This window comes from Mustela nivalis (genome assembly GCF_964662115.1).
Source record: "Mustela nivalis genome assembly, chromosome: 17".
Classification (NCBI taxonomy): Eukaryota; Metazoa; Chordata; class Mammalia; order Carnivora; family Mustelidae; genus Mustela; species Mustela nivalis.
Genome location: NC_139036.1, coordinates 56,876,469 through 56,896,604, shown reverse-complemented (window position 1 = coordinate 56,896,604; position 20,136 = coordinate 56,876,469). Strand labels below are relative to the sequence as shown.

At 60.0% G+C, this 20,136-nt stretch overlaps 1 protein-coding gene across 17 annotated transcripts in view; it reads right to left on the bottom strand.

The window, feature by feature from the left end:
• Positions 1-242: 242 nt before the first annotated feature.
• LLGL2 (LLGL scribble cell polarity complex component 2) overlaps positions 243-20,136 on the bottom strand; it is a 34,297-nt gene continuing 14,403 nt past the window's right edge. For 3 of the 17 annotated variants that reach the window (XM_082705189.1, XM_082705188.1, XM_082705190.1), the window contains 25 exons: positions 12,869-12,966; positions 11,581-11,662; positions 11,216-11,331; positions 10,635-10,793; positions 9,787-9,831; positions 8,897-9,059; positions 8,622-8,754; positions 8,053-8,107; positions 7,339-7,493; positions 5,883-6,100; positions 5,744-5,811; positions 5,458-5,611; positions 5,264-5,368; positions 4,581-4,873; positions 4,311-4,461; positions 3,856-4,054; positions 3,147-3,263; positions 2,873-3,039; positions 2,184-2,448; positions 1,801-1,954; positions 1,488-1,516; positions 1,208-1,255; positions 967-1,009; positions 780-841; positions 243-580 (listed from right to left, as the gene is read on the bottom strand). In XM_082705189.1, coding sequence (XP_082561315.1) covers positions 573-580; positions 780-841; positions 967-1,009; positions 1,208-1,255; positions 1,488-1,516; positions 1,801-1,954; positions 2,184-2,448; positions 2,873-3,039; positions 3,147-3,263; positions 3,856-4,054; positions 4,311-4,461; positions 4,581-4,873; positions 5,264-5,368; positions 5,458-5,611; positions 5,744-5,811; positions 5,883-6,100; positions 7,339-7,493; positions 8,053-8,107; positions 8,622-8,754; positions 8,897-9,059; positions 9,787-9,831; positions 10,635-10,793; positions 11,216-11,331; positions 11,581-11,662; positions 12,869-12,966 — 3,087 coding nt within the window. In that variant the 3' untranslated portion in view covers positions 243-572. Of the gene's footprint in view, positions 581-779; positions 842-966; positions 1,010-1,207; positions 1,256-1,487; positions 1,517-1,800; positions 1,955-2,183; positions 2,449-2,872; positions 3,040-3,146; positions 3,264-3,359; positions 3,413-3,855; positions 4,055-4,310; positions 4,462-4,580; positions 4,874-5,263; positions 5,369-5,457; positions 5,612-5,743; positions 5,812-5,882; positions 6,101-7,338; positions 7,494-8,052; positions 8,108-8,621; positions 8,755-8,896; positions 9,060-9,786; positions 9,832-10,634; positions 10,794-11,215; positions 11,332-11,580; positions 11,663-12,868; positions 12,967-20,136 lie in introns of all 17 variants that reach the window. The other 14 variants (XR_014304442.1, XR_014304444.1, XM_082705195.1 and 11 more) reach the window with 11 other exon arrangements.

Genomic DNA, 20,136 nt, shown 5'->3' with positions numbered 1-20,136 from the left:
GCCACGCAGACTCGCAACGGCTACCTCTTACCGTTCATTCCCACACCCGGAGGAGTCCGCGCTCAGGCACAACCAAGCACACTTACTCTGACTCAAACCGCTTAAAAAAGGGATTCCCTGGACCACCAGCCTGGTCCAGCAACGGGACCCCGGGACAAAGGCAAGGGACTGGCGAACAATCCTTTCCATTTACGTCAACAATTTCTCCACAATTAAAAAAATTAGTCACTGGACCAGTCTGGTGAAGAGGTAATAAGGTGTTTATTAAAAACTCTTTTTCACCTAGAGGCAATTAAAATTTATAATTTAAAACCCAGCCCACTATAAAAAGGGGAGGAAGTAAAAACTGTGCAACATTGACAAAAGAACCAAGACAGACAAGGCCCAGGAGGGGCAGCCCCTCAGCCCCGGGGTCCCACCTCTCCCAAGGCCAAGAGCAGCAGCGGGCCGGACACTGGGGTCAGCTCCAGCCCCTGGCGCAGCCCAGGGCACGGTCCTCGCAGGCAGGGCCGGGCCCCGGGGAGAGCCCTCAGTAGTGTGTGTTCGTGGTGCGGCCTCGACCCACGACCTGCTCATTCTGCTGTGGAAAGAGACAGAGCAACGGCTCAGAGTCTCCTGGGCAGGCCAGCGGCCTCCGTCCCCGCCCTGGAGCCCAGAGGTAGAGGTTTTCAGGACCCCTGGGGACCCGTGTGGGCACCTTCTCCTCTCCCTCCGTGTGAGGAGGCGTGCCTTCCCAGCTGCCCGCCAGCCCTGCAGCAGTGTCCAGAGCCCCTGCCTACCTCCTCCATTGCTGAGACTGTACCCCACGGCCACTCGCTGAGAACGCCAATCGCCATAGCTCCTGCATGGGCAGAGACAGGATAGTCACCATCCATGGGAACCTTGGGGAGGGCAGACAAGGACCCTCATTCCCAGAGATCTCCTGGCACCGCAGGGCCCATCTCACAGGCCCGAGCAGCAACTCACCCTCGGTCTCCCTCCAGGGTGCTCTGGATCTCCTTCAGGACCCCTGCAGGATTGGGGGGGACAGAGGCGTGGTGACGCCAGCAGAGACCAGGCCACACACAAATGTTTCTGCCCCCTTCTACTGGCGGGGTGTTGGACGGGTCTGCCCCCTCACGGTAATGGCCCTCCCTTCTATCCTGGTCTTCCATGTTTCCCTTGGGACATTCCTCACAGCAGCCCGCCAGCTCCTGCCCCAACTCACTCTCATCATTGAGCAGAGCATGTTCCATCACTCGGCCGGGCCTTCTCTCTGAAAGGCAGAGGCCAAGTCAGGCGAGCCCTGGGGCCTCTCTGCCCCAGCTCCCTTGGAGCAGGAGTGCCAGAGCCCAGAGCTCAGGCCTGGAAGGGATGCTGTTTCCACCCAGCCGGCACACCCCCTGCAGGCCTGGGGCTCCCCTCCATCCTGCTCGGTCTGGGTCTGGGCCCGAGTATTACCGGGCCTCTGCCCCCCACACCCGTGCACACAGGGAAGCCCGTCTTACCCTCTCCGTCACTCTGGCTCCCTGAGTTCCTGTGGGGAGAGAGATGGTGAGGATGGAGGCGGGTTGGGGGGAGATGAGGCTCCTCATTCCGGCTCAGGAAGCCCCGATCCCATGAAGAATGAGGTCAGCTGACCAAGCCCACCCTGAGCCTGGGCAGTAAACCGAGCCTTGCCGGGGATGGCAAACTGCGCGGGAGGGAGGCCCTACGACGGGGTGTGGGGCTGCTGGGGAGCCAGAGCTAGGAGGGGGGGGTGCGCTTAGCTCACCAGGGAGGGGAATCTCTGGCCAGCCGCAGGCCACCTGTCCCGCTGACCTGGTTCGGTCCAAGGCCTTCTCTGGGCCTGATCCATTGCGGGGGCGGCTGTGGCTCTTGGTCTCTGCTGAATCCACCAGACACCGGGGCTCAACCAGCCACTTGGTGGAGAGAGAGAAGCGCTCGAACTCTGAGGGTGAGATCAGGTAGAAGCCTGCGGGCGGGGGAAGGAGAGGCCGGGCAGGTAAGGCCGGCCCCCGGTTCCTGGGCCTGGCAGCTGCCGAGGGGACACCCCCACCCCCCCACCCCCACAGGAGGTATGAGGGGCTGGAGCCTCCCTCGAAGTCCTCGGCTGAGGTACCTCCGGCCTGGCTGCCCGGTGGGACCCCCACACCGCATACACCCCCCAGCAGAGGACCCCCCCGCGCCTGCCCTGGACCCACCTTGGCCGTATTTGGTGAAGACACAAGAGGCGATGCCGCTGACGTCCTCGCGCCGGATGCAGCTGTACCGCACCTGCGGCTTGAGCAGGGGTAGCGAGACCACCTGCACGTCGCCCAGGTTGGTGAGCACGGCCAGGTGGTGCTCCCCGTAGTCCTCGGCTCGACAGCTGCCGAAGTGGGCCACGCTGACCCGCCGCACCCGCGAGCCCTCCAGGGCGGTCAGCTTCAGCTTCAGCTTGGCACTCACCTTGGGCAGCGTGAACACCTGGGGGCAAGGGCACAGCTCGCAGCCCGGCCTGACCACAGCCCCCCGTGAGCCGTCCAGCCAAGCGAGGGTTTCTGGCTTCCCTGCCCGGTGTGGCTACACGGCCTGGCTCCCCGGCAGATAGCCCCCCACCCTTCCCAGCGAAGTTGACCCCTCTCTGGGCGCCCCCTGGCGCTCAGCCCTGCAGCCCCTGGACTCGGACCGCAAGGAGGCCGGGCCTTCTTATTTCCATGTCTGCGCTCACTGTCCCTCCCACAGACACAGGTCCGGCTTCAGTGCCCCCCTACGCTGACCCTGGAGCCCTCTTCTTCTGTGCCTCAGTGGCCTTGCACACATCCACTGCAGAAACCACAAGCAGCCTGTCCTCTGAGCTCCCCAGACACCCCCGGGATTCCCAGGGGGCCTGCCTGTACCCGAGCAGCACCTTGAACTGCTCCTCTGAAACCACGAGCAGCTGGTGGCCTCCCTGCATGTCCGGGCTCTTCGATAAGTCATGTGCCACCTCCAGGGGCTCGGGAAGGGGCACGTTGTGTCCGTCCAGCACGAGGATGCCCACCACGGGCGCTCGGTGCATCAGCTGGATCTCCTTGGCTACAGGGCAAGAGGCAAGTGGTGGGGTGAGGGCAAGGCTAGAGGTGCCAACCCCCCCAAACCTAGGCAGAGGAGCACCCTCTGTTCTCCCTCTGCCCAGCACTCACCCTGCTCTGCCCGCACAGGCTCGTCCATTCTCCGCTCGGCGGGGGGCACGCGCAGGGCGAAGGCGTAGACGGTACCCCCATTGGTGCCGGCCCACAGCGAGGGGCAGTGGCGGGAGCCTGCCAAGAGGCAAAGGTTTGTACCTAACCCACGGTTCTGCGGGTCTGGTGGAGCCCGGTGACCTGGGCTTAGGTCCTGGCCATGCCTCTCACTACCTGTGTGACTCCAAGGCCAAGTTGGCAAACTCTGGAAGCCTCAGTTTCCTCCCCTGTAAAATGGAATGGCTGTGGGTCCTGCCTACCCCCTGGGGTGTAGAAAGGCAAAGCTGGGAAGGCTGACAACCAGGGGCCCCGTGCACAGATCATCTTGAATCCAGGATAGCTTGACCCTCAAGACCCTCGTCCCTGCCTCACCATCCCTGCCCTGGTAGGAGGCCACAGGGGGGCTTCTGCAGAGCCCACTGGACACCAGCAGGCATGTGACAGGGGGAAAAGTGACATGTCCCAGGTCACACTCCGAGAACGTGGCGGAGCCTGAGTACGAAGCCAGCGCAATCTGCCTTGGAGACGCAGGCAGGGGGTCCTGGCTCCTGTGCTCCCAAATGCTCCCAAGTGGAAGGGTCCTCCCAGCCAGGGCAGGCAGCAGCCTCCAACATGCCCTTGGGCCAAGGCCGTGCTCTCCTGGGCCCCCCGCCTCAGGCTGGCCACTCACTGTCCCTCAGGTAGGTGTCAGCGAAGTAGAGGGTCCGGACGAATCCCGTGAAGGAATCCTCCGCCGAGCGGGCCTCGATCCTGCGCTGCACCGGAGCCAGCTCCATGCTCTGCACCCCTGCGCGCTCGGGCCTGGCCGCCCCCTCCTGTCCCTGCAGTGGGCGGGGCCGGGCCTGAGTGGGGGCTCTGGCCTCCCCCTTCTGGGGACATGGGATCGCTCACCACCAACCCATCACACCACCACCGTTGTATTTCCTGAGGGCCTGGCCCTTTACGCTTGGGGAAGGTGAGGCACAGACATGCGGTGTGATGTAGCCAAGGCCACAGGGCTGGCGGGCAGGGTGGCATGGCGGGAACCTACTCAGCGTGGCCACAGAGTGGGGGAGACGGGGCTAGTGTGGACCCGCTGCGGGCTGCTCAGAGCTCTCCCAGGCTTATGGCTGGTCACAGCCTTACCTCTCCAGAGGGACCAGCTGGCCGCCGCTTCCGGCTGGACACCCGGCTCCGACGTATCCGGCGGAAGGACTGGCGCAGGGACTTCTTCAGGGACTTCACACGGGACAGTGGGCCCTCCAAAGCTAGCTGGTCACTGGGGTGCAGCGTGCATCTGGGGGCGGTGGGGGGGGAGGACGACACATCCGGTCATCTGCGCTGCCAGGGCCCAGGGGTAAGAGCCCAGCGACAACCCTAGCTCCAGGCCCCAGACGCCCCGGGGAGGCTGCTCACTTGACAAAGACCTGCCGCCGCTGCTGGTGGTCAAAGAGGCCAAAACCATGGCTCGTGCCGAAGGCCACAAGCCGCCACTCGGAGTGCAAGGCCAAGGAGGTGACCACAGCCGGGGGCTGGCACTGCACCAGCACAAAGGGCTGGAAGCCGGGCTCGAAACGCACGGGCCCCGGGCGGGCGCACAGGCGCTCGTGGCCCTTCCAGCGGTAGCCCTCCTGGTCCTGCAGCAGGTCCGCCTCCACCTGCGCCACGCTGTGCTCCGCCTCCTCGTCGTTCAGCTCCAGCACCAGCACCTGGGGGGGAGGGCAGGCTGAGCCACTTCTGGCGCCAAGGAACCCTGGGACCGCAGGGACCCTGAAGGTGGAGAGTGAAGGACCTGGGACCCATGGCCAGTCCCAGGGCCCAAGGACAGCCAGAAGGCCTCTGTCCAACCCTTGGTCCTGAATCCTGGCTTCTGGAGGAGAATCGGTCATCCCACAGGCCTCTCTCTATGGGGACCAGGCAATCCCTCCCCACTGGGAGACGCCCCAAGCCACAGGGACAGGTGACAATCTCGGTGACAACCATCCATGGGCACTCAGGAGACTGACTCCTGTCCTTGCTGCCCTCTAACCCCTGGACACTGCCCAAAGTCACCTGACCACTCCTCCTAGCTGCCCTGCCCCTCACCCCAGCCTTCTTACCTGCCCCGCCGTGCCTGCCACAGCCAGGTAGCCGCTGTATTTGCAGAGGAAGATCTTCTGGATGCCCAGCCTGGGATCATCACTGTAGGGGTCGAAGGAGCCCACCTGACGATGGAGGGGAGGGCCGCAGGTGACTGAAGGTGCCAGACCCAGTCCGTCCTTGCCCTCCCTTGTTTCCAGGCTCCTGGCCTCACCTTGCGGAGTGGGGGCCACTCATCCTCGCCCTGGACATTGAGGCTGTCGCTGGGGTCTGTGTCGGTGAGGAACACCCGGACTGTGCTCAGCTTGTAGAGCAGTCGTAAGCACACACCGGAGGCGTCCCAGAACCGCACGGTGCCGTCCTCATGCCTGTGGGCGGAGTCCACCTGCCAGTCACGGGGAGGTGGGGCGGGGGGGGGCGATGCTAGGACTGGCCCGCACCCTGCTCTGCTCCCACCCCGCGCAGTCTACTTGGCAGGAAGATGTCATGACGTTGCCTACCCTGTGAGCAGCAGGTCCCTCTGGGGAGGGGCTGGGGCCAGACTGGTGCCACCATCAATGGGCCACTCCTGAAGAAGGAGACCAGAAGTCCGTGGGCGAACTTGACCCCAGGCAGGGCCGGGGCTCGTGTCGGACCTACCATGGTGGAGAAGTGCGTGTGCTGCTGGCTGCCCGCGGCAACGATGCGCTCCCAGAGCTTCAGGGGGATGTTGGAGACATGGTGGGAGCAGGTGATGGCAGAGCAGTGCAGGGAGGCCAGGTAGGGAGGCTGCACCGGGGGCCAACCAGCCGTCTGCAGGTCAATCACCACCAGCTCCTCCTCGGCCAGAACCACCAGGGCACAGGGGTCGTCAAAGGCTAGGGGACAGGTGGGGACGGAGGTGGGAGTGTTAGGAGCTGTGGGAGCAGCGGGAAGCAGTTTCCCCCGCCCAGCCCCGCAGAATCTGAAGCTCCAGGGTTATACTCAGAGAACGTGCATTTTAAAAACAAGCTCCAGATCCGGCAGAGTACAGAGAGAAGGACCCCCCATGACCGACCAAGCGGGACTCATCGCAGGTGCACGAGGCTACCTCAATGTGGGAACGTCAATGAACGGAAGCCATCACGCACAGGCTAAAGGAAAACACAGGATCATATTGGTATATGCAGGGAAAGCATCCGACAGACCCTAACACCGGGTTATGATAAGCTCTCAGTAAACTAGGAGGAGAACTTGTCACCATGGTGGAGATCACCTACAACGACGCTACAGCTTGCGTAGCTTGATGGTAGAAATGGGAAACTTTCCCGCTAAGATCAAGAATAAGGCCGAGGGCCCCTCTCTCCGCTGCTCCACAAGCCCTAGCCCATGCAATAAGGCATGATAAGGAAATAAAAGGTATACAGCTCAGAAAGGAAAAAATAACGTTGTCTTTATTCACATATGACTCTGTAGAAAACCCGAAAGAATGGACCCTACAACTAGCATCCCCCATCAGGTGCATGGAGGGAAGGGGCTGGGAAGGAGGAAAAGCAGGTTCGAGTCTCCCTCCAAATGGGCCCATGTGTCCTGAGCAGGCCCGACCCCTTACCGGGAGGCCTTGGCATCATCAGGCCAGACTCATGTGGAGGGGAGGCACACCCTCGTGGCAATCTCCTGACCGGCCTCCTCTCCAGATTTCCACACCAGCCCTTTCCAGTCTTGCCTGTCACCAGTTCATGAGACTGACACAGGGCTCTGCTGTCTTGGCTTCTGCCCCACCCCACGAAAGGGAGGACTTCATGAGTCCAAGCCAGGACCTCCTGGCCTCTCAGCTGGGTGCTATTCAACCCAACAGGCCAGATCTGCCCTCTTCTGGCTAAGTCCCGTCAGAGGCAGGTGAGGCCAGAGAGAGCTCAGGGTGGGTGTGAGGTGTGGCCGGCAAGGATGAAGCCACAGACTGGCGGTGTGTGTGTGTGGGTGTGTGGGTGTGTGTGTGCGTGTGTGTGGTAAAGGCCCCAAGAGGGGTGCAGTAGGGGTGAGGGACTCGGGCAGCGGCGGGCTTGAGAACAGGCGGGCCACATCCCTGCACCTCCCGGAGGCCAGCCCTCCACACCCGTCCCCGACGCCCGCCTACCCGCCGCAGGGTCCGCCTCAGTGAGGACAGTGAAGTCGATGACGCGGGAGGTGAAGTCGAAGGCAGTCTGCTGGCCATCGTGGATCACCGAGATGCAGTGGCGGTCCCCGTAGCTGGCCCGAGGCATGCCGCCCTGGAAGATGGTGAAGGGCAACCTGGCCGGCACAGAAGAACCGTGGGCTGGCTGGGGATCCCAACACGAGCTCAGAGAGCCCCCGGCTGAGCTAGCAGCTTGGGCTGTCCTGGGACCGAAGGGGCAGGACCAGGAGGGAGGCCAGTCTCGAGGTCAGCACTCACTCAAGGTCCCCGTGAGGGGTGGGGTGGACCCTCATCACTTCCTGATCACAACAACCCAGGAGAACGTGGGCGTGAAGTGTGGCTCCCGAGCCTCTGCTTCAGGCAGCGGCCCCCACCCGCTCCCGCGGCTGCTCGTATGTGGGATCTCCCTGTATGTCTCTGCCTGAAGAAACAGGTCTCCTGCTACAACAGAGTCTGAACCCTGCTGATCCGGATCATCTCTCTGGGAGGGCGGAGGGAAAGGTCAAGAATGCTTGCTCAGGAATCAGCCATGAGAAGTCCGGAGTGGCCGGCTCTCCCTTTGCTGCCGTGCGGGACCCTGAGGCCGTCCCTAGATGCTGCCTGCCGCAAGCAGAGGCCAGAGCAGCCGCCCAGGAAGCCTGCAGACTGGGACAAGGACAGAGCACGGATACCTACCCCTGCTTGGTGGTCAGCCAGAAGATTTTGGTAATGGCTTTGCAAGGAAAAGGACCTACAAGAAAGGAACCAGCTTGCAGAAACTCTTTACAGAGTCTCACACTGATCTTTTTTTTTTTTTTTTTTTAAAGTAGGTCCCACACTGAAGCCTAACATGGGGCCTGAACTTACGACCCTGAGACCAAGACCTGGGCTGAGATCAAGAGCTGGTGCTTAAACTGACGGAGTCCCCCAGGCGCCCCAATAAAGGAACCAGCCTGAACTCGGCCGTCCGCTCCAGGGTCCGTAGGGCACAAACACTTCATGCCCACACACGCACAGCAGCCCTGTGCTCAGAAGTCCCTCCCTGAGCCGTCCCCCGACAGAGCCACGAACAGCAGCGGAGAACCCACTGCATGGCTCTGGACAAAGCCTTCACTTCTTGGGGCCCCAGCTTTGCCGCTAGGAGGTGCGCGCCTGCACGCCAAACTTGGAAGGACAGACTGGGAGCACAGGACACGGCTTTGCCAGCGGATGGGGGTCCCGTTGACAGGTCAGGGCTTGCCCCATGGGGCGGGCGGAGCACTGACCATAAGGCATGCAGCTGCGCAGAGGCTCTGGCTGTGGGGTGTCCCCGGAAACGGGCCACTGGCAGTAGCTGCCATCGGAGTGGCAGCTGACAATCACGTGGCCGTCCCGCTGCCAGCAGACGCTCTCCAGTTGCTGCAGGGGAGGAGAGGGAGAGGGCGCAGGCCGGGATCAGGGTGCTGCTGCTGCCGACACCGGCACCCCCAGGCCTTAGCATAGGGCTGTCTGGGAGGGCGGCACAGCCCCTGCCCCCCACCCCCTGCCCCGCATGGCCCACCTGGCTGCTGAGGAAATGGCAGAGCACGCGGCTGGCCCGCAGGTCCCAGATGACAATGAGGCCACGGCTGTAGCTGATGAGGACCTGATCGGGGTTGCGGGGGTGCTCCTGCAGAGCTTCCACCATCTCAAACACCCGCCGCTGGCGGGCCTCTTCGGGCAACCTGGTGGACGGAAGCGTGGTGAGGCCATGATGCTGCTGCCGCCAGCGGGCGGGACCGGCCTCGGGGCACAGATGCACACCGCGTGGATGTGGCAGTGCAGCAGGGTCGAGAGGCCACACTGCTGAGCGGGGAGCCGAGCACAGGACAGGGCAGTGAGGACAGAAACTTAAGGATGCAAACCCGTGGGGAGGGGCTACAAGGAAGGAGAAGGCAGGGACCTCCAGGGAGGGAGGGGCTCCAGGGAGCGGGCCGCAAAGCCTAGTGCATTTCTGCGTAGAGGTGGTGTTTCATAAGAAAAGTTTTTAAAACCCACTAAACAAAACTCTACGTGAGTGGGACTGGCCTTGAGCTTTGAACCCCTCCTCCTTCTCTGGGCCTGGAATGCTGATGTGAAGTCTGGAGATGCTGCAGCCAACAGAGGACACGAGGTGGCAGGCACTGGACCCAGAGCCAACACCTCAGACCAGACCAGAGAAGGCAAGGCAAACAGCCTGGACCCCCAGGGCGTTTCTAGGAGCCCAACCAAGCCAAACCTCTTTTCATTTAGAATGAGGATTCAGACTGGCAGCAGGGGGTTCCCAGGGCACTCAGACTGGGGGACGCCCCCAGTCAGACTTCTACCAGCAGAGTGAGGTGGGTGCGGGCACGGCCACCTGAGGAGCAATGCCTCCCGCAGGCCTGCCCACAGAATAGGTGGCCAGGCTGAGAAGCCGCCATGCCCCCTGACCTGCAGACAGCTCTGCTCTGACCACCTGGTTGGCTTGACTCTACCCTGCTGGGTGGAAACACACAGGTGTGTGCTTGGAGAGACCCAGCCCCAAGCAGGAAGCCTCCCACCCCAGCCTGGACAAAGGGCCCTTTGGAGCAAGTTGGAAGCCTAAAGCCTGCACTGGAAGGAACGGGGTCCCACCGGCTCAAACCTGAAGCAGCTTCCCCTCGGAGAACCCTGGCCTCCTCTCCATCCCGTGAAACTGCAGAACATTCCACCGTGGCTAACCTTCATCTCTTCCTCCTTTGGGCCCCAGCCCCCGCTCTTCACACCCACACCTGCTCTGACACCCTCTCTGTGGCAGACATCATCATCACGGGACAAAGCCTCTGGGATCACCTGAAGAAGCCTACAGGGTCGTGGCTGTCCAGGATTAGGCCACGGGGCCTGCAGGCAAATGAAAGCCACAGACTCCAAAGCCTACGCCTCCCCAGAAGATGCCTCTCCTGACACAGTGAGGTTTGGGCCCCATCTGCCCTGGTGAGGAGCCCCCGGGGTTTTGAAATTCACAGCAGCAGCGCGAAGAACAACAGACGTGCAACAACCACGAGGAGCCTCATTTCCTTCACCTCTAAATGAAATGACAAATTATCCCCCAGACCTTTGGAAAGCGCTGTGACGCTGACACACGATGGAGTCAGAGTCTCCATTCAGGGGCCAGGTGGGGAGCTGAGAGTCTCTCCTCCATCCCTATAGGCTTCCCAGGAGAGAAATTAGAGGCCCCTGAGACATTACTGGCACAGAAGAAAGAAGGCCCTGGCCAGCCGGAGCGGGTGGCTTCCCCGTGGCAGGCGTCGGAGACTCACCGCTGGAGCACGGCGTCCGAGCTAATGGTCCGGTCCTCCAGCGTGCGGAAGGCCGGCAGCTGCACCACGAACACGTTCCCGCTCTCCGTGCCCAGATAGAGGAGCTCGCGGGAGGAGTGCGGCAGGACCACGGTGATCTGCGTGGCACTGGGGGCAGCCCTGGGGACGGAACGGCCGCCGGTGAGCCGGCTGCTACCCTGGCAGGGGAGGCCCCAGCACAGGCCATGCCTAGGGAAAGCAGGCCTGTGAGGTCCTTTAATGGGGTCCTTTAATGGTTGTCGGGGGCCAGGATAAATATACTGATGACTTCCTCCCAAGAAGATAGATGGTGGAGGACCTGGGCTTGGGCTGGGAGGCAGAACGCCCCTTCCAGAGCCTCCTGTGTAGACACTGCGTGGGGAAGGAGGGAGCCAGGCCGCAGCCCCACCCGTGCCAACAGAACACCAGCAGGAGGGGCTGCATCGGCTCAAACCACTGGGGGGCCCACCTAGGGCGCCACAGGACCTTCAAGGGGTGATCCCACCCTGGAGCTGGGCGGGCAGGTCAGGCTGCAAGGGAGGGGTCGGGCACCGAGTCCTTACCCCGGGGGACCACGCAGCGTGAAACTCCCATCTTCCTGCAGCTCTGACACGCCGCCTTTGACCTTCAGGCTCCACAGGTGCAGACTGTTGTCATCCAGCAGGGTGACCAGCTGGCACTAAGGAGGGGATGGCGGGAACCGTCTCATTCGCTATGGAGGGGCCGGCATTCCCCGCGGCCTCTCGCCCATCCCGCGCGGGTTGATTCAGAGAGCCCAGAACCAAAAGACCCCCGGCAGCTCTTTGGGTGGTCCATGCAGGGGAGCGGTTCCCAGCCCTCCCAGCAGACCCAAACCCAGGGCCACCAAATGCCTCTGTACACCCCTACCAAGTGATGCGTGAGGTACGCGGCGTGGAGGTCCCCTCACCTGGCCAGGTAGGAAGTGGATCTGTACCACAGCGTTCGTCTCCCGATGCAGCCCCATGAACTCCACCCCTGGGGCACCATAGCTACAGGCAGCGGGCTCAGGAAAGCTCCAGAACGCAGGATACCACCCACTCCTGCTCAATGCTCAAGGGCCAGGACCTCTGGGCCCGTGTGGCAAGAATATAAATACTTCAGCGACACAGACAGGCTCACTGTCCCCCAAGATGGGGCCTGGGGTAGGGGGGGTGGAGGCAGCAGGGGCCCCGGCCTGAGGGGCATGTGGCTCGTGGTGATGTGACACCATTGGGGCTAGCTCCAATCAGGGGGAGCTTTTCCAGCTAGGCAGGTGCGGGGGTGCGGGGAGGGAGGAGACACACCTTACCCTGGCAAGGGCCACGCTGCTTGCTACAGCCTCCCCCTGCCCCCATCACCTGAGCCGCAAAAGACCCATCAGTTACCACAAGGTGGCACCTGAGACCGGGCATCCCCTCCCCCCAGGGCCTGCCCCCAGCAGCTTTGGCCATGAGTTCCCGCTCCAGGGACTGGTGACCAGGATATGGCTGGGGCCCAGCAATGATTAACCAGCTTAGAGAGAGTTCCACACCCCCTACAGCCTAGGTCAGCCCACTGGGGGCAGCCGTCTCCCCTGCTCAACCTAACCCAGAGGAACAAGGGGAGTCACAGCTTCCCCCGGGGAGGGTCCGGCTGTGCTCTCCATGGTGGTCCCCCATCTCCCAATTCTCCCAGGTGCCACCCTGGCTCACTCTAGGGGCTCGGGTGGGATGTCGGGTTTGGGGAGCTCTCGGACTTGTAGTCCAGGCCAGCCAGAGGACCCAAGCAGTGAGTGATCCTCCGTCCTGGAACTAAGGGCTTGCTTCTGAAATGTTCCAGAACCAAAGCTTTGGACGGAGGATGACCCTTTTGGACCATGTCCAGCCTCAGGCCAGAGAAGGACTGTCCGTGCTAACCACAAGTCCATTCTCTCTGGTGTCCCTGTGCAGACACAGGGGGTGTGCATGGTGGGGCAGAATGTGGAAACCTTAGCATTGCTCCTCTCGCCCAAGGCCGCCCTGGGACCAGTCTGCTAACTGGGAGAAAGGGAAAAACAAAACAAAACAACCTTCCTCCATTTACTGCATCCAGGGCTGACTCCCAAGAGGGGAGGTGAACCATCCCAGGAACAGGAGGGCTCATCTACAACTTGCTTTAGTTTGAATCCCACCAAGGCCAGGGCCCCTGCCCCCTTCCAGGGCCCCAGTGGCCGGGAGCTAGGGGAACAGAAAGGATACAGTTTGACGGCTCCGGAGCGGGTGCCGATGGCCAGGATGCGCAGAGACTGGCTGTAGCCGAGGGCGCTGGGCTGGTGTGGGAAGCCGTGCTCCACCGTCTGTAACAAGAACCAGCTTGGCACGGACCTGCAGACAAGTCCCCTTGGCCCCGTGCGGCTGGAGAGCCGGCACGGGACAGGGGAGCTGCAGCACAGAGCCCCCCAGCAGGTAGGAGCACGAAGTCAGTCATGTTCAGGTTCCTACCCAGACACCTGAGTGCAGAGCCAATCCCCGACCCATTTCTGACCCAGTCCTTGGCCTGTCCCGGCTATCCCCGGGACACTCCCCTGACACCACAGTGGCCACTTGACGCTTGCCAGGAACTCGGACCTGGTTCCTCCACTGCCCACACCGTGAGTGACCAACCCAGTCTTCCTGGGGGGGTGTGGGGGCGAGGGTAGCTCTGGGGACTGGCACAGTGGAGGACCAGACGGCTCAGTTAGCCCAGCTGTGCCGCAGCTCTGGGCCAGTCCCTGCGGGCGGACAGGACCCACAGCAGCCTTTCCTGGCTCTTGGCCGTCCAAGGCTCCTCCAGCCCTGAACGCCGGTACCTTTGCTACCATGGGTTTTCCACTACCCTTCCAGAGAAGCTTCTGGAGTTTTGTTGCAGACACACACTTCCGCTCATTTCTTACTACAGAATACACATTGTAGACAACTTGGAACGTAGAAAGGAGTTTGAAAAACAAAACAAAAATCACCCGTGCCCCCATGACTGAAGTGACCCTTGGTGTCTGTGAGTCCTTCTTGTGTTGTGACCATACACTGGTGTGTCTACACTTAACACAGAGAGTGGACTGGGGTCGTGCCCCACAGCTGTGTGCATACGCACAGAGCTACGTAGCCTGTCTGCCCGCCTGCAGCCAGCCCAAGTCATCCAAAGCACCGAAGTGACTTTTAAATGGCTGTGGAGGGGCACCTGCGGGGCTCAGTCTGTTACACGTCTGACTCAATGTTGGCTCGGGTCTCGATCCCAAGATCGCCCTGTGTGGGGCTCTGCACTCAGTGGGCCGTCTGCTTGGGATTCTCTCTCCCTCCTTCTCCCTTTGCCCCACCCCCAACCCCCTGCACAAGTGCTGGATCTCCCTCTCAAAGAAATAATCTTAAAAAAAAAAAAAAAAAAAAAAAAAAGCAAACCCAAAAAACAGGAAACAAAAAACAGACAGCTAAGGAATGTTCCCTATGTCCAGGCACCCAAACCCGCTAGGCTTTTGTTGGTGAGCACTTCCTGTTTCTATAGGGCTCACCACCACCAGCTGCATTGATGACCTTCCTCGGACCCCTCCTATCTTTGCCTACAACTCACTATTTCCTTAGGTAGGTGCCCCAGGAGTGGATGTATATACGACAGACTTGGACTGATAAACCATCTTCGGGGAGGTTTTTTGTTGTTCTCACTTAGCGCTCCCTGCCCCCTGCCTCCCACTCCAGGGGATACGGAACCTGTAGGGCTAGATCAGAGCACGGCAAAGGATGCCAGCCAGATGCTTTACATTTTTTTTTTTTTTTTTAAAGCAATGGAGGCTCGGGGCACCTGGGTGGCTCAGTCGTTAAGCGTCTGCCTTTGGTTCAGGTCATGATCCCAGGTCCTGGGATCGAGCCCTGAATCGGGCTCTCTGCTCAGGGGGAAGCCTGATTCTCTCTCTCCCACTCCCCCTGCTTGTGTTCTCTCTCTCGCTGTGTCTCTCTCAGTCAAATAATAAATAAAAGGCTTTAAAAGCAAAAACAAAAACAAAAAAGCAATGGAGGCTCTGCCCTGCAGAAAGGTTGCACCAGTGAGGCGGCTCTCCGTAGGCCCAGGGCCCCCGTCTGGGCTTCCCCTGGCTGTCCCATTAGGTCCTAAGGAGCAGAAAGAGAGAAGTCCTGGTGACAGTGGGCACACCAGTTTAGCAAACCCAACTGCTGGCTGCTGGCCTGTCCCATCCAGTCCAGTGGCTCATGGAAGGCGGCCCTGAGGTGGGGTCAGCCGAGGAGGAGAGTTCCAGAGACAGCTAATCTGGGGACACATGGCTGTAGCAGCCCCCCCTTCCCTGGCTCTTTGCCAGGAACTAGTCTGCCCTACAAATGGCTATACCTAGACGGGACAGACTGGAGAGAAGGAGTGACCCAGCAGGAGCCCCCCTGGCCAGCCCAGGTCCCCGTTCAGCTATGTAAAAAATGCAGCGCCTGGAAAAGCCTTGGGGAGATAGCACAGTGTCTGGAATGTAAACATTTCCCAGGAAAAGGAGGGCAGGGCACGTGATGGTGCATGTGGGGACCAGCTCCCCCAGGGCCCCCGGGTAGGCCTCGGCCGGCCTCAGGTTGCTGGAGCCTCAGCCAAGTCAGCAGCCAGGGCCCAAGTAAAGGTTCCTGGGATGGTGGCATTTTTCTCTCACCCCAGTTAGGAGCAGAGTGGGGCGAAAAGCCTCTGGAATTTGGAGGAGTCTGGGGAAAATGTCCTGCAGGAAGGAGCCCTGTGCCCAGGGGGAGACGCATGCCTTGGGCCACCCAGTGTGGCAGCCATGAGCTGTGTAGACATACTGAGCCCCTGCGGTGTGGCCACCAAGGAATGGAAATTTTAATTTAATTTTAATTAACTTAGCTTTAAGAATGGCTGCCCAGTTCAGTCGCTGGAAAACTTTCCAGGTATGCTGCTGGATCCCAAAGGCACAGGGGCTGGAGTCAGGCAGACCACACCGTGACTCTCCCTTTCCAGCCGCACACCTTCCAGCTCTAACTACAGATTATGTAGCTCCACAGAAAGGTCTGTGTCTGAATTGAAATACGCTGTAAATGTGAAATAACACTTAGCATTTCAAAGATTCTGTATTAAGGCGGGGACGGGGGTGGGGGGGAGGGGGCACCCGGGTGGCTCAGATGGTTAAGTAGCTCCGGCTCTGGTCATGATCTCCAGGTCCTAGGATGGAGCCTGGCATGGGGCTCCCAACTCATGGGAACTTCTCCTCTCTCTGCCTCCCCCACTGCCTGCGCTCTCTCTCAAATGAATAAATAAAATCTTTTTTTTTTTTTTTTTTAAGATTTTATTTGAGCGATAGAAAGGGGGAGAGAGAGAGAGAGAACACGCTTGAGGAGGGGGAGCGGCAGGCAGAGAGAGAAGCAGGCTCCTGCCAAGCAAGGAGGCTGATGCGGGGTTTGATCCCTGGACCCTGGGATCATGACTTGAGCCAAAGGCAGACGTTTAACCCACTGAGCCACCCAGGCACCCTGAATAAATAAAATCTTAAAATACAAAACAAAACATACAAAACACCTAGAAAACCCTCATTAATTTCTAATGACTACATGTGCAAACAGTAATATTTTATTTTATTTATTTATATTTTTTTAAGATTTTATTTATTTATTTGACAGAGAGAGATCACAAGTAGGCAGAGAGGCAGGCAGAGAGAGAGGAAGGGAAGCAGGCTCCCCACTGAGCAGAGAGCCCGACACGGGACTCGATCCCAGGACCCTGAGATCATGATCTGAGCCGAAGGCAGCGGATTAACCCACTGAGCCACCCAGGCGCCCCATAAACAGTAATATTTTAGATACATTAGATTAAACAAAGATATAATATCAAAGTTAATGTCACCCACCTAAAAAATGTAATGAAGCTGCTAGAATATTTTACATTATATATGTGTCCCGTAGTCTAGTCCTTTCGGACTAAGGCACTGCCCTAGACAATTCTGCCTCAGGACAAAGTCAAACCAAAGAGAACCAGCCTGCGGCTTTGTTTCTCCGTCAGGCTCACAGGCCACACAGTCTACCAACCCCCTGGCGGGGAGTTCTCCGAACATCCGCCCCAATCGCTCCCATTACAGGCTGGCCTCTTTCGCCTGCTCTGGAGGAGACAAAAGCTGGGCCTATCCTTCAATCTCTGGTACTTACTCCTTACTTCCTTCAGGGTCCTGAGGACACTGCCACCACCCCTGACTCTCACCTCCACCTTCTTTCTCACAGGCTGGAAAGAACAGGGACTGAGGCCCACTAGGCTCTGAATCGCCCTCTCTGCCACTTAAAATGCCTTGGCACATGGGGGAGTTCCTCTGCCTCTCTGAGCCTCACTTCCATCCGATCACTGGGCGGACCCCAATGACCGCACTGCACCAGAGGCAGAGGCTTGATTGAAAGCAAACCTCTAGACCATGGTCAGGCTCAGTGGGAAGGCTCAGCTCACCCCCCGGAGCACACGGGCCTTGTCCCACACAGCCTGCTTGCCTTCTGAAGGTCTCCATCATTCCCTTGTACCCTCCAGGCATCTGCGCCAGGGGACCACGGCTCCTTCCAGAACAAAAGGAGGGGAGGAAATGCCATGCTGCCCTTACCTGGTCAGGGACCAAGACAGTGGGTTCAAATGTAGTTAGTGTGGTGATAGGGGATCCCCCAGGTCTGGGGAGCTTGGGGAGGAGAGGCGGACATGCAAATAAAGCCCACAAATCCCCAAGTGAGGCAGTTACGATCCAACAGGAGGCCTGAACCCTGCCTACAGATGGAGGGAAGAGGTGTGTTACAAGTTACAAGAGGACTGGGGGTTAGGCTGGGAATGGGGAAGGAAAGGGACAGAGGTCAACGGGGGAGGAGCCAGAAACCCAGAGCAGCGTGGAGCAGCAGTAAGGTTCTACAGGGCACGTCTGGCCTGTGCTCCAGTGGTAGCTGTCCTCCCAACCTCAGATGTCCTCCCCTTCCTTGGCTGTCCTATCCCCCAACTTCTAACAGCCTTTAAAGACTCAGTCCCCTCACTGGACAGGGGGCCCAGGAAGTGGGATCGGTCCCAGCGGCTCCCTCCTGTGGGACTTCCAAGGCGTACTGCAGTCCCAGATCATCCCTCCACCAGGATAGGGAGTGGGGCAGGGGCTTGGCAAGGAGAGCAGAGCTCTCTCCAGTTCAGAGGGAGGGAGGTTGGTTGCCAATGCCTGAACCCCCCTCCCCCCACCCCCGCACTGGGGCCAGCCTCCCCTTCCTCCTGAGCTCAGCATCCAGCCTACCTGGCCCTGCCCCAGCCCTGCTACCTGGCTCAGGTGACCTCTGCCAAGGGAGGAGAGAACAACAAACTCTTTTGACAGGAACTGGGAAAGGAGAGATTTGCAGGAGCCGCCGAGCTGCAACATTAGCCTGGTGTGGGAAAGAAAGCCCTGTCTGTTTCACGCTGGCTCCCGGACCCCACTGCAGGTTCTCGGAAGGGAGACAGTGGGGGCCCTTCAGCTTGCCCTCAGCGGGGGAGGATGCTGGCCACGAGCCAGGGCTGAGGAGTCCCTGGCCCTTGTTGGGGGGCTGGAAGGAGGGCTGCCTGGGGCTGCAGGGGGCACGCCCAGCTGCTGGGATGGGTGGCACTGCCCTGTACTGGGTGTGGTCAGCTCAGATTCCCGGTGGTGGCAGCAACCTGGCCCTCCCTGTGTGGCTGTCACCTGACACCAGGGGACCAGCCACAAAAAAGCCAAGACAAAGCAACCTGGTCCTGGACAGGGGTGGCCAGTCAGGAACACACTGTTTGTTCGGCGGGGGGCGGGGGCCTGGGGGTGAGAGGAGTATGGGCAGGCCAGGCAGGAAGGGCCCAGAGCCTTTATCAGCTGGCTGGTTTTACCAGGGGAGGGAGTGGCCACCAGGGATTTCCAAGGAAGGAGTTTTACCGTGGCACGAGTTTCTGTCCCCTTGAAATCACTCCCTCTCCACTGAGATGTCCAGTGGGCTCCACAGTCCCCTCATCTGGGCCCCAGTGGCTCAGGAGACTCCCTCACAGGCAAGGAAACTGAGGTTAGGGAGGGGACATCGCCACCCTCCCAGCATGGCTGGTGGGGAAATGGGACCGGCGCCACCCCCCACCCCATATGCTCTGGCTGCTTGAGCCCTGGAGGCCTCAGTTTTCTCACCCACAGAATGGGACTGCCATTTGGCTGTGAGGTGCCACGAGGCGAGATGAGGCACCAATTGTGTGCCAGGTGCCATTCGAAGCGATTTAACCGACTGGACGCAGAGACCAGGCACCCGTTTCACAGATGAGGAAACTGCGGAGCGGAGAGGCTCCGTAACGTGTCGCAGTCATGCAGTGGACAAGCAGCACAGCTGGTACCTGGCCCCAGGCCACGTGGCTCCTCCTCATGGCACTACTTGGACTGTTTGGCGGAGGGTTCAGGGAATCAATCTGTCTACAGACACGGCTTCTTCCCGGGGACCACCGGTCCAGTCTGGACACTGCTTTACCAACTGTGAGCACCGTCAGCGGGCCGACCTTCACCTGCGTGCGAACGACACCTGCACGGACAGGCCACCTGAGGCTCACAGCGCCAGCTCTGCATATCCCGCTGTCTGCAAAGACCACGGGTTCCAAGGCTCCCCAAATACAAACCCGAGGCCAGATAATGCCCACAGAGCTGTGCTCTGAATCGGCCTTTCAACTTAGTTCTTAACTCACGTAATCCTCACACCAACTCTCTGGAGTAGCTCCTGTACCATCTTTTTTAACCCCCAAGATTTTATTTATTTGTCAGAGAGAGAGAGAAAGACCGAGAGAGAGCACACAAGCAGGGGGAGCAGCAGGCAGAGGGAGAAGGAGGCTCCCTGCCGAGCAGGGAGCCCCATGTGGGACTCGATCCTAGGACCCTGGGATCATGACTCAGGCTGAAGGCAGACGCTTCACTGACTGAGCCACCCAGGTGTCCCTGCTTCTATCATCTTGTGGAGACACGTGACTTGCCAAGGTCACCCAGCTGGTGAACCTCGGCAGTCAGGTCTGGGGTTGGCACCACTAACCAACCCCTGGGCCGAACTCCCTATCAATGGAGGTCATCACTGTTGCTCTTCTGTCCAAATCAAGCTCACCACCTTCCCTTTCACCCGCTCCTCGGCCTCCCAGGGCTTCTCCCTCTCCAAGTCTTGGCACCATGATGTGCCCAGGATGGAGCCCCCCCAAGTCATGCCAGACACCCACCTCGCATCCTTACCCTCCTTACTCCTACATCCCTACCTAACACAAGGCCTCATGCCCTAAATAGTTCTCTAATCCAGTGGTCCTCAGCCAGGGGCCACCGGGCAGCATCTAGAGACATTTCTGGTTGTACGTCTTGGGGACCCAGGGCCAGGGATGTCACTAAACGTCCTCTCCACGTGGCCAGCCCCAAATGTCAGCAGTGAGAAGGTTGAGAAACCCTGTTCTCTAAATGCTCTCCCTGCATCTCACCGTCTGGGCCTCATCCAGTCACTGCAATGCTCCCCTTAAAAATAATTAAATGGGGGCATCTGGGTGGCTT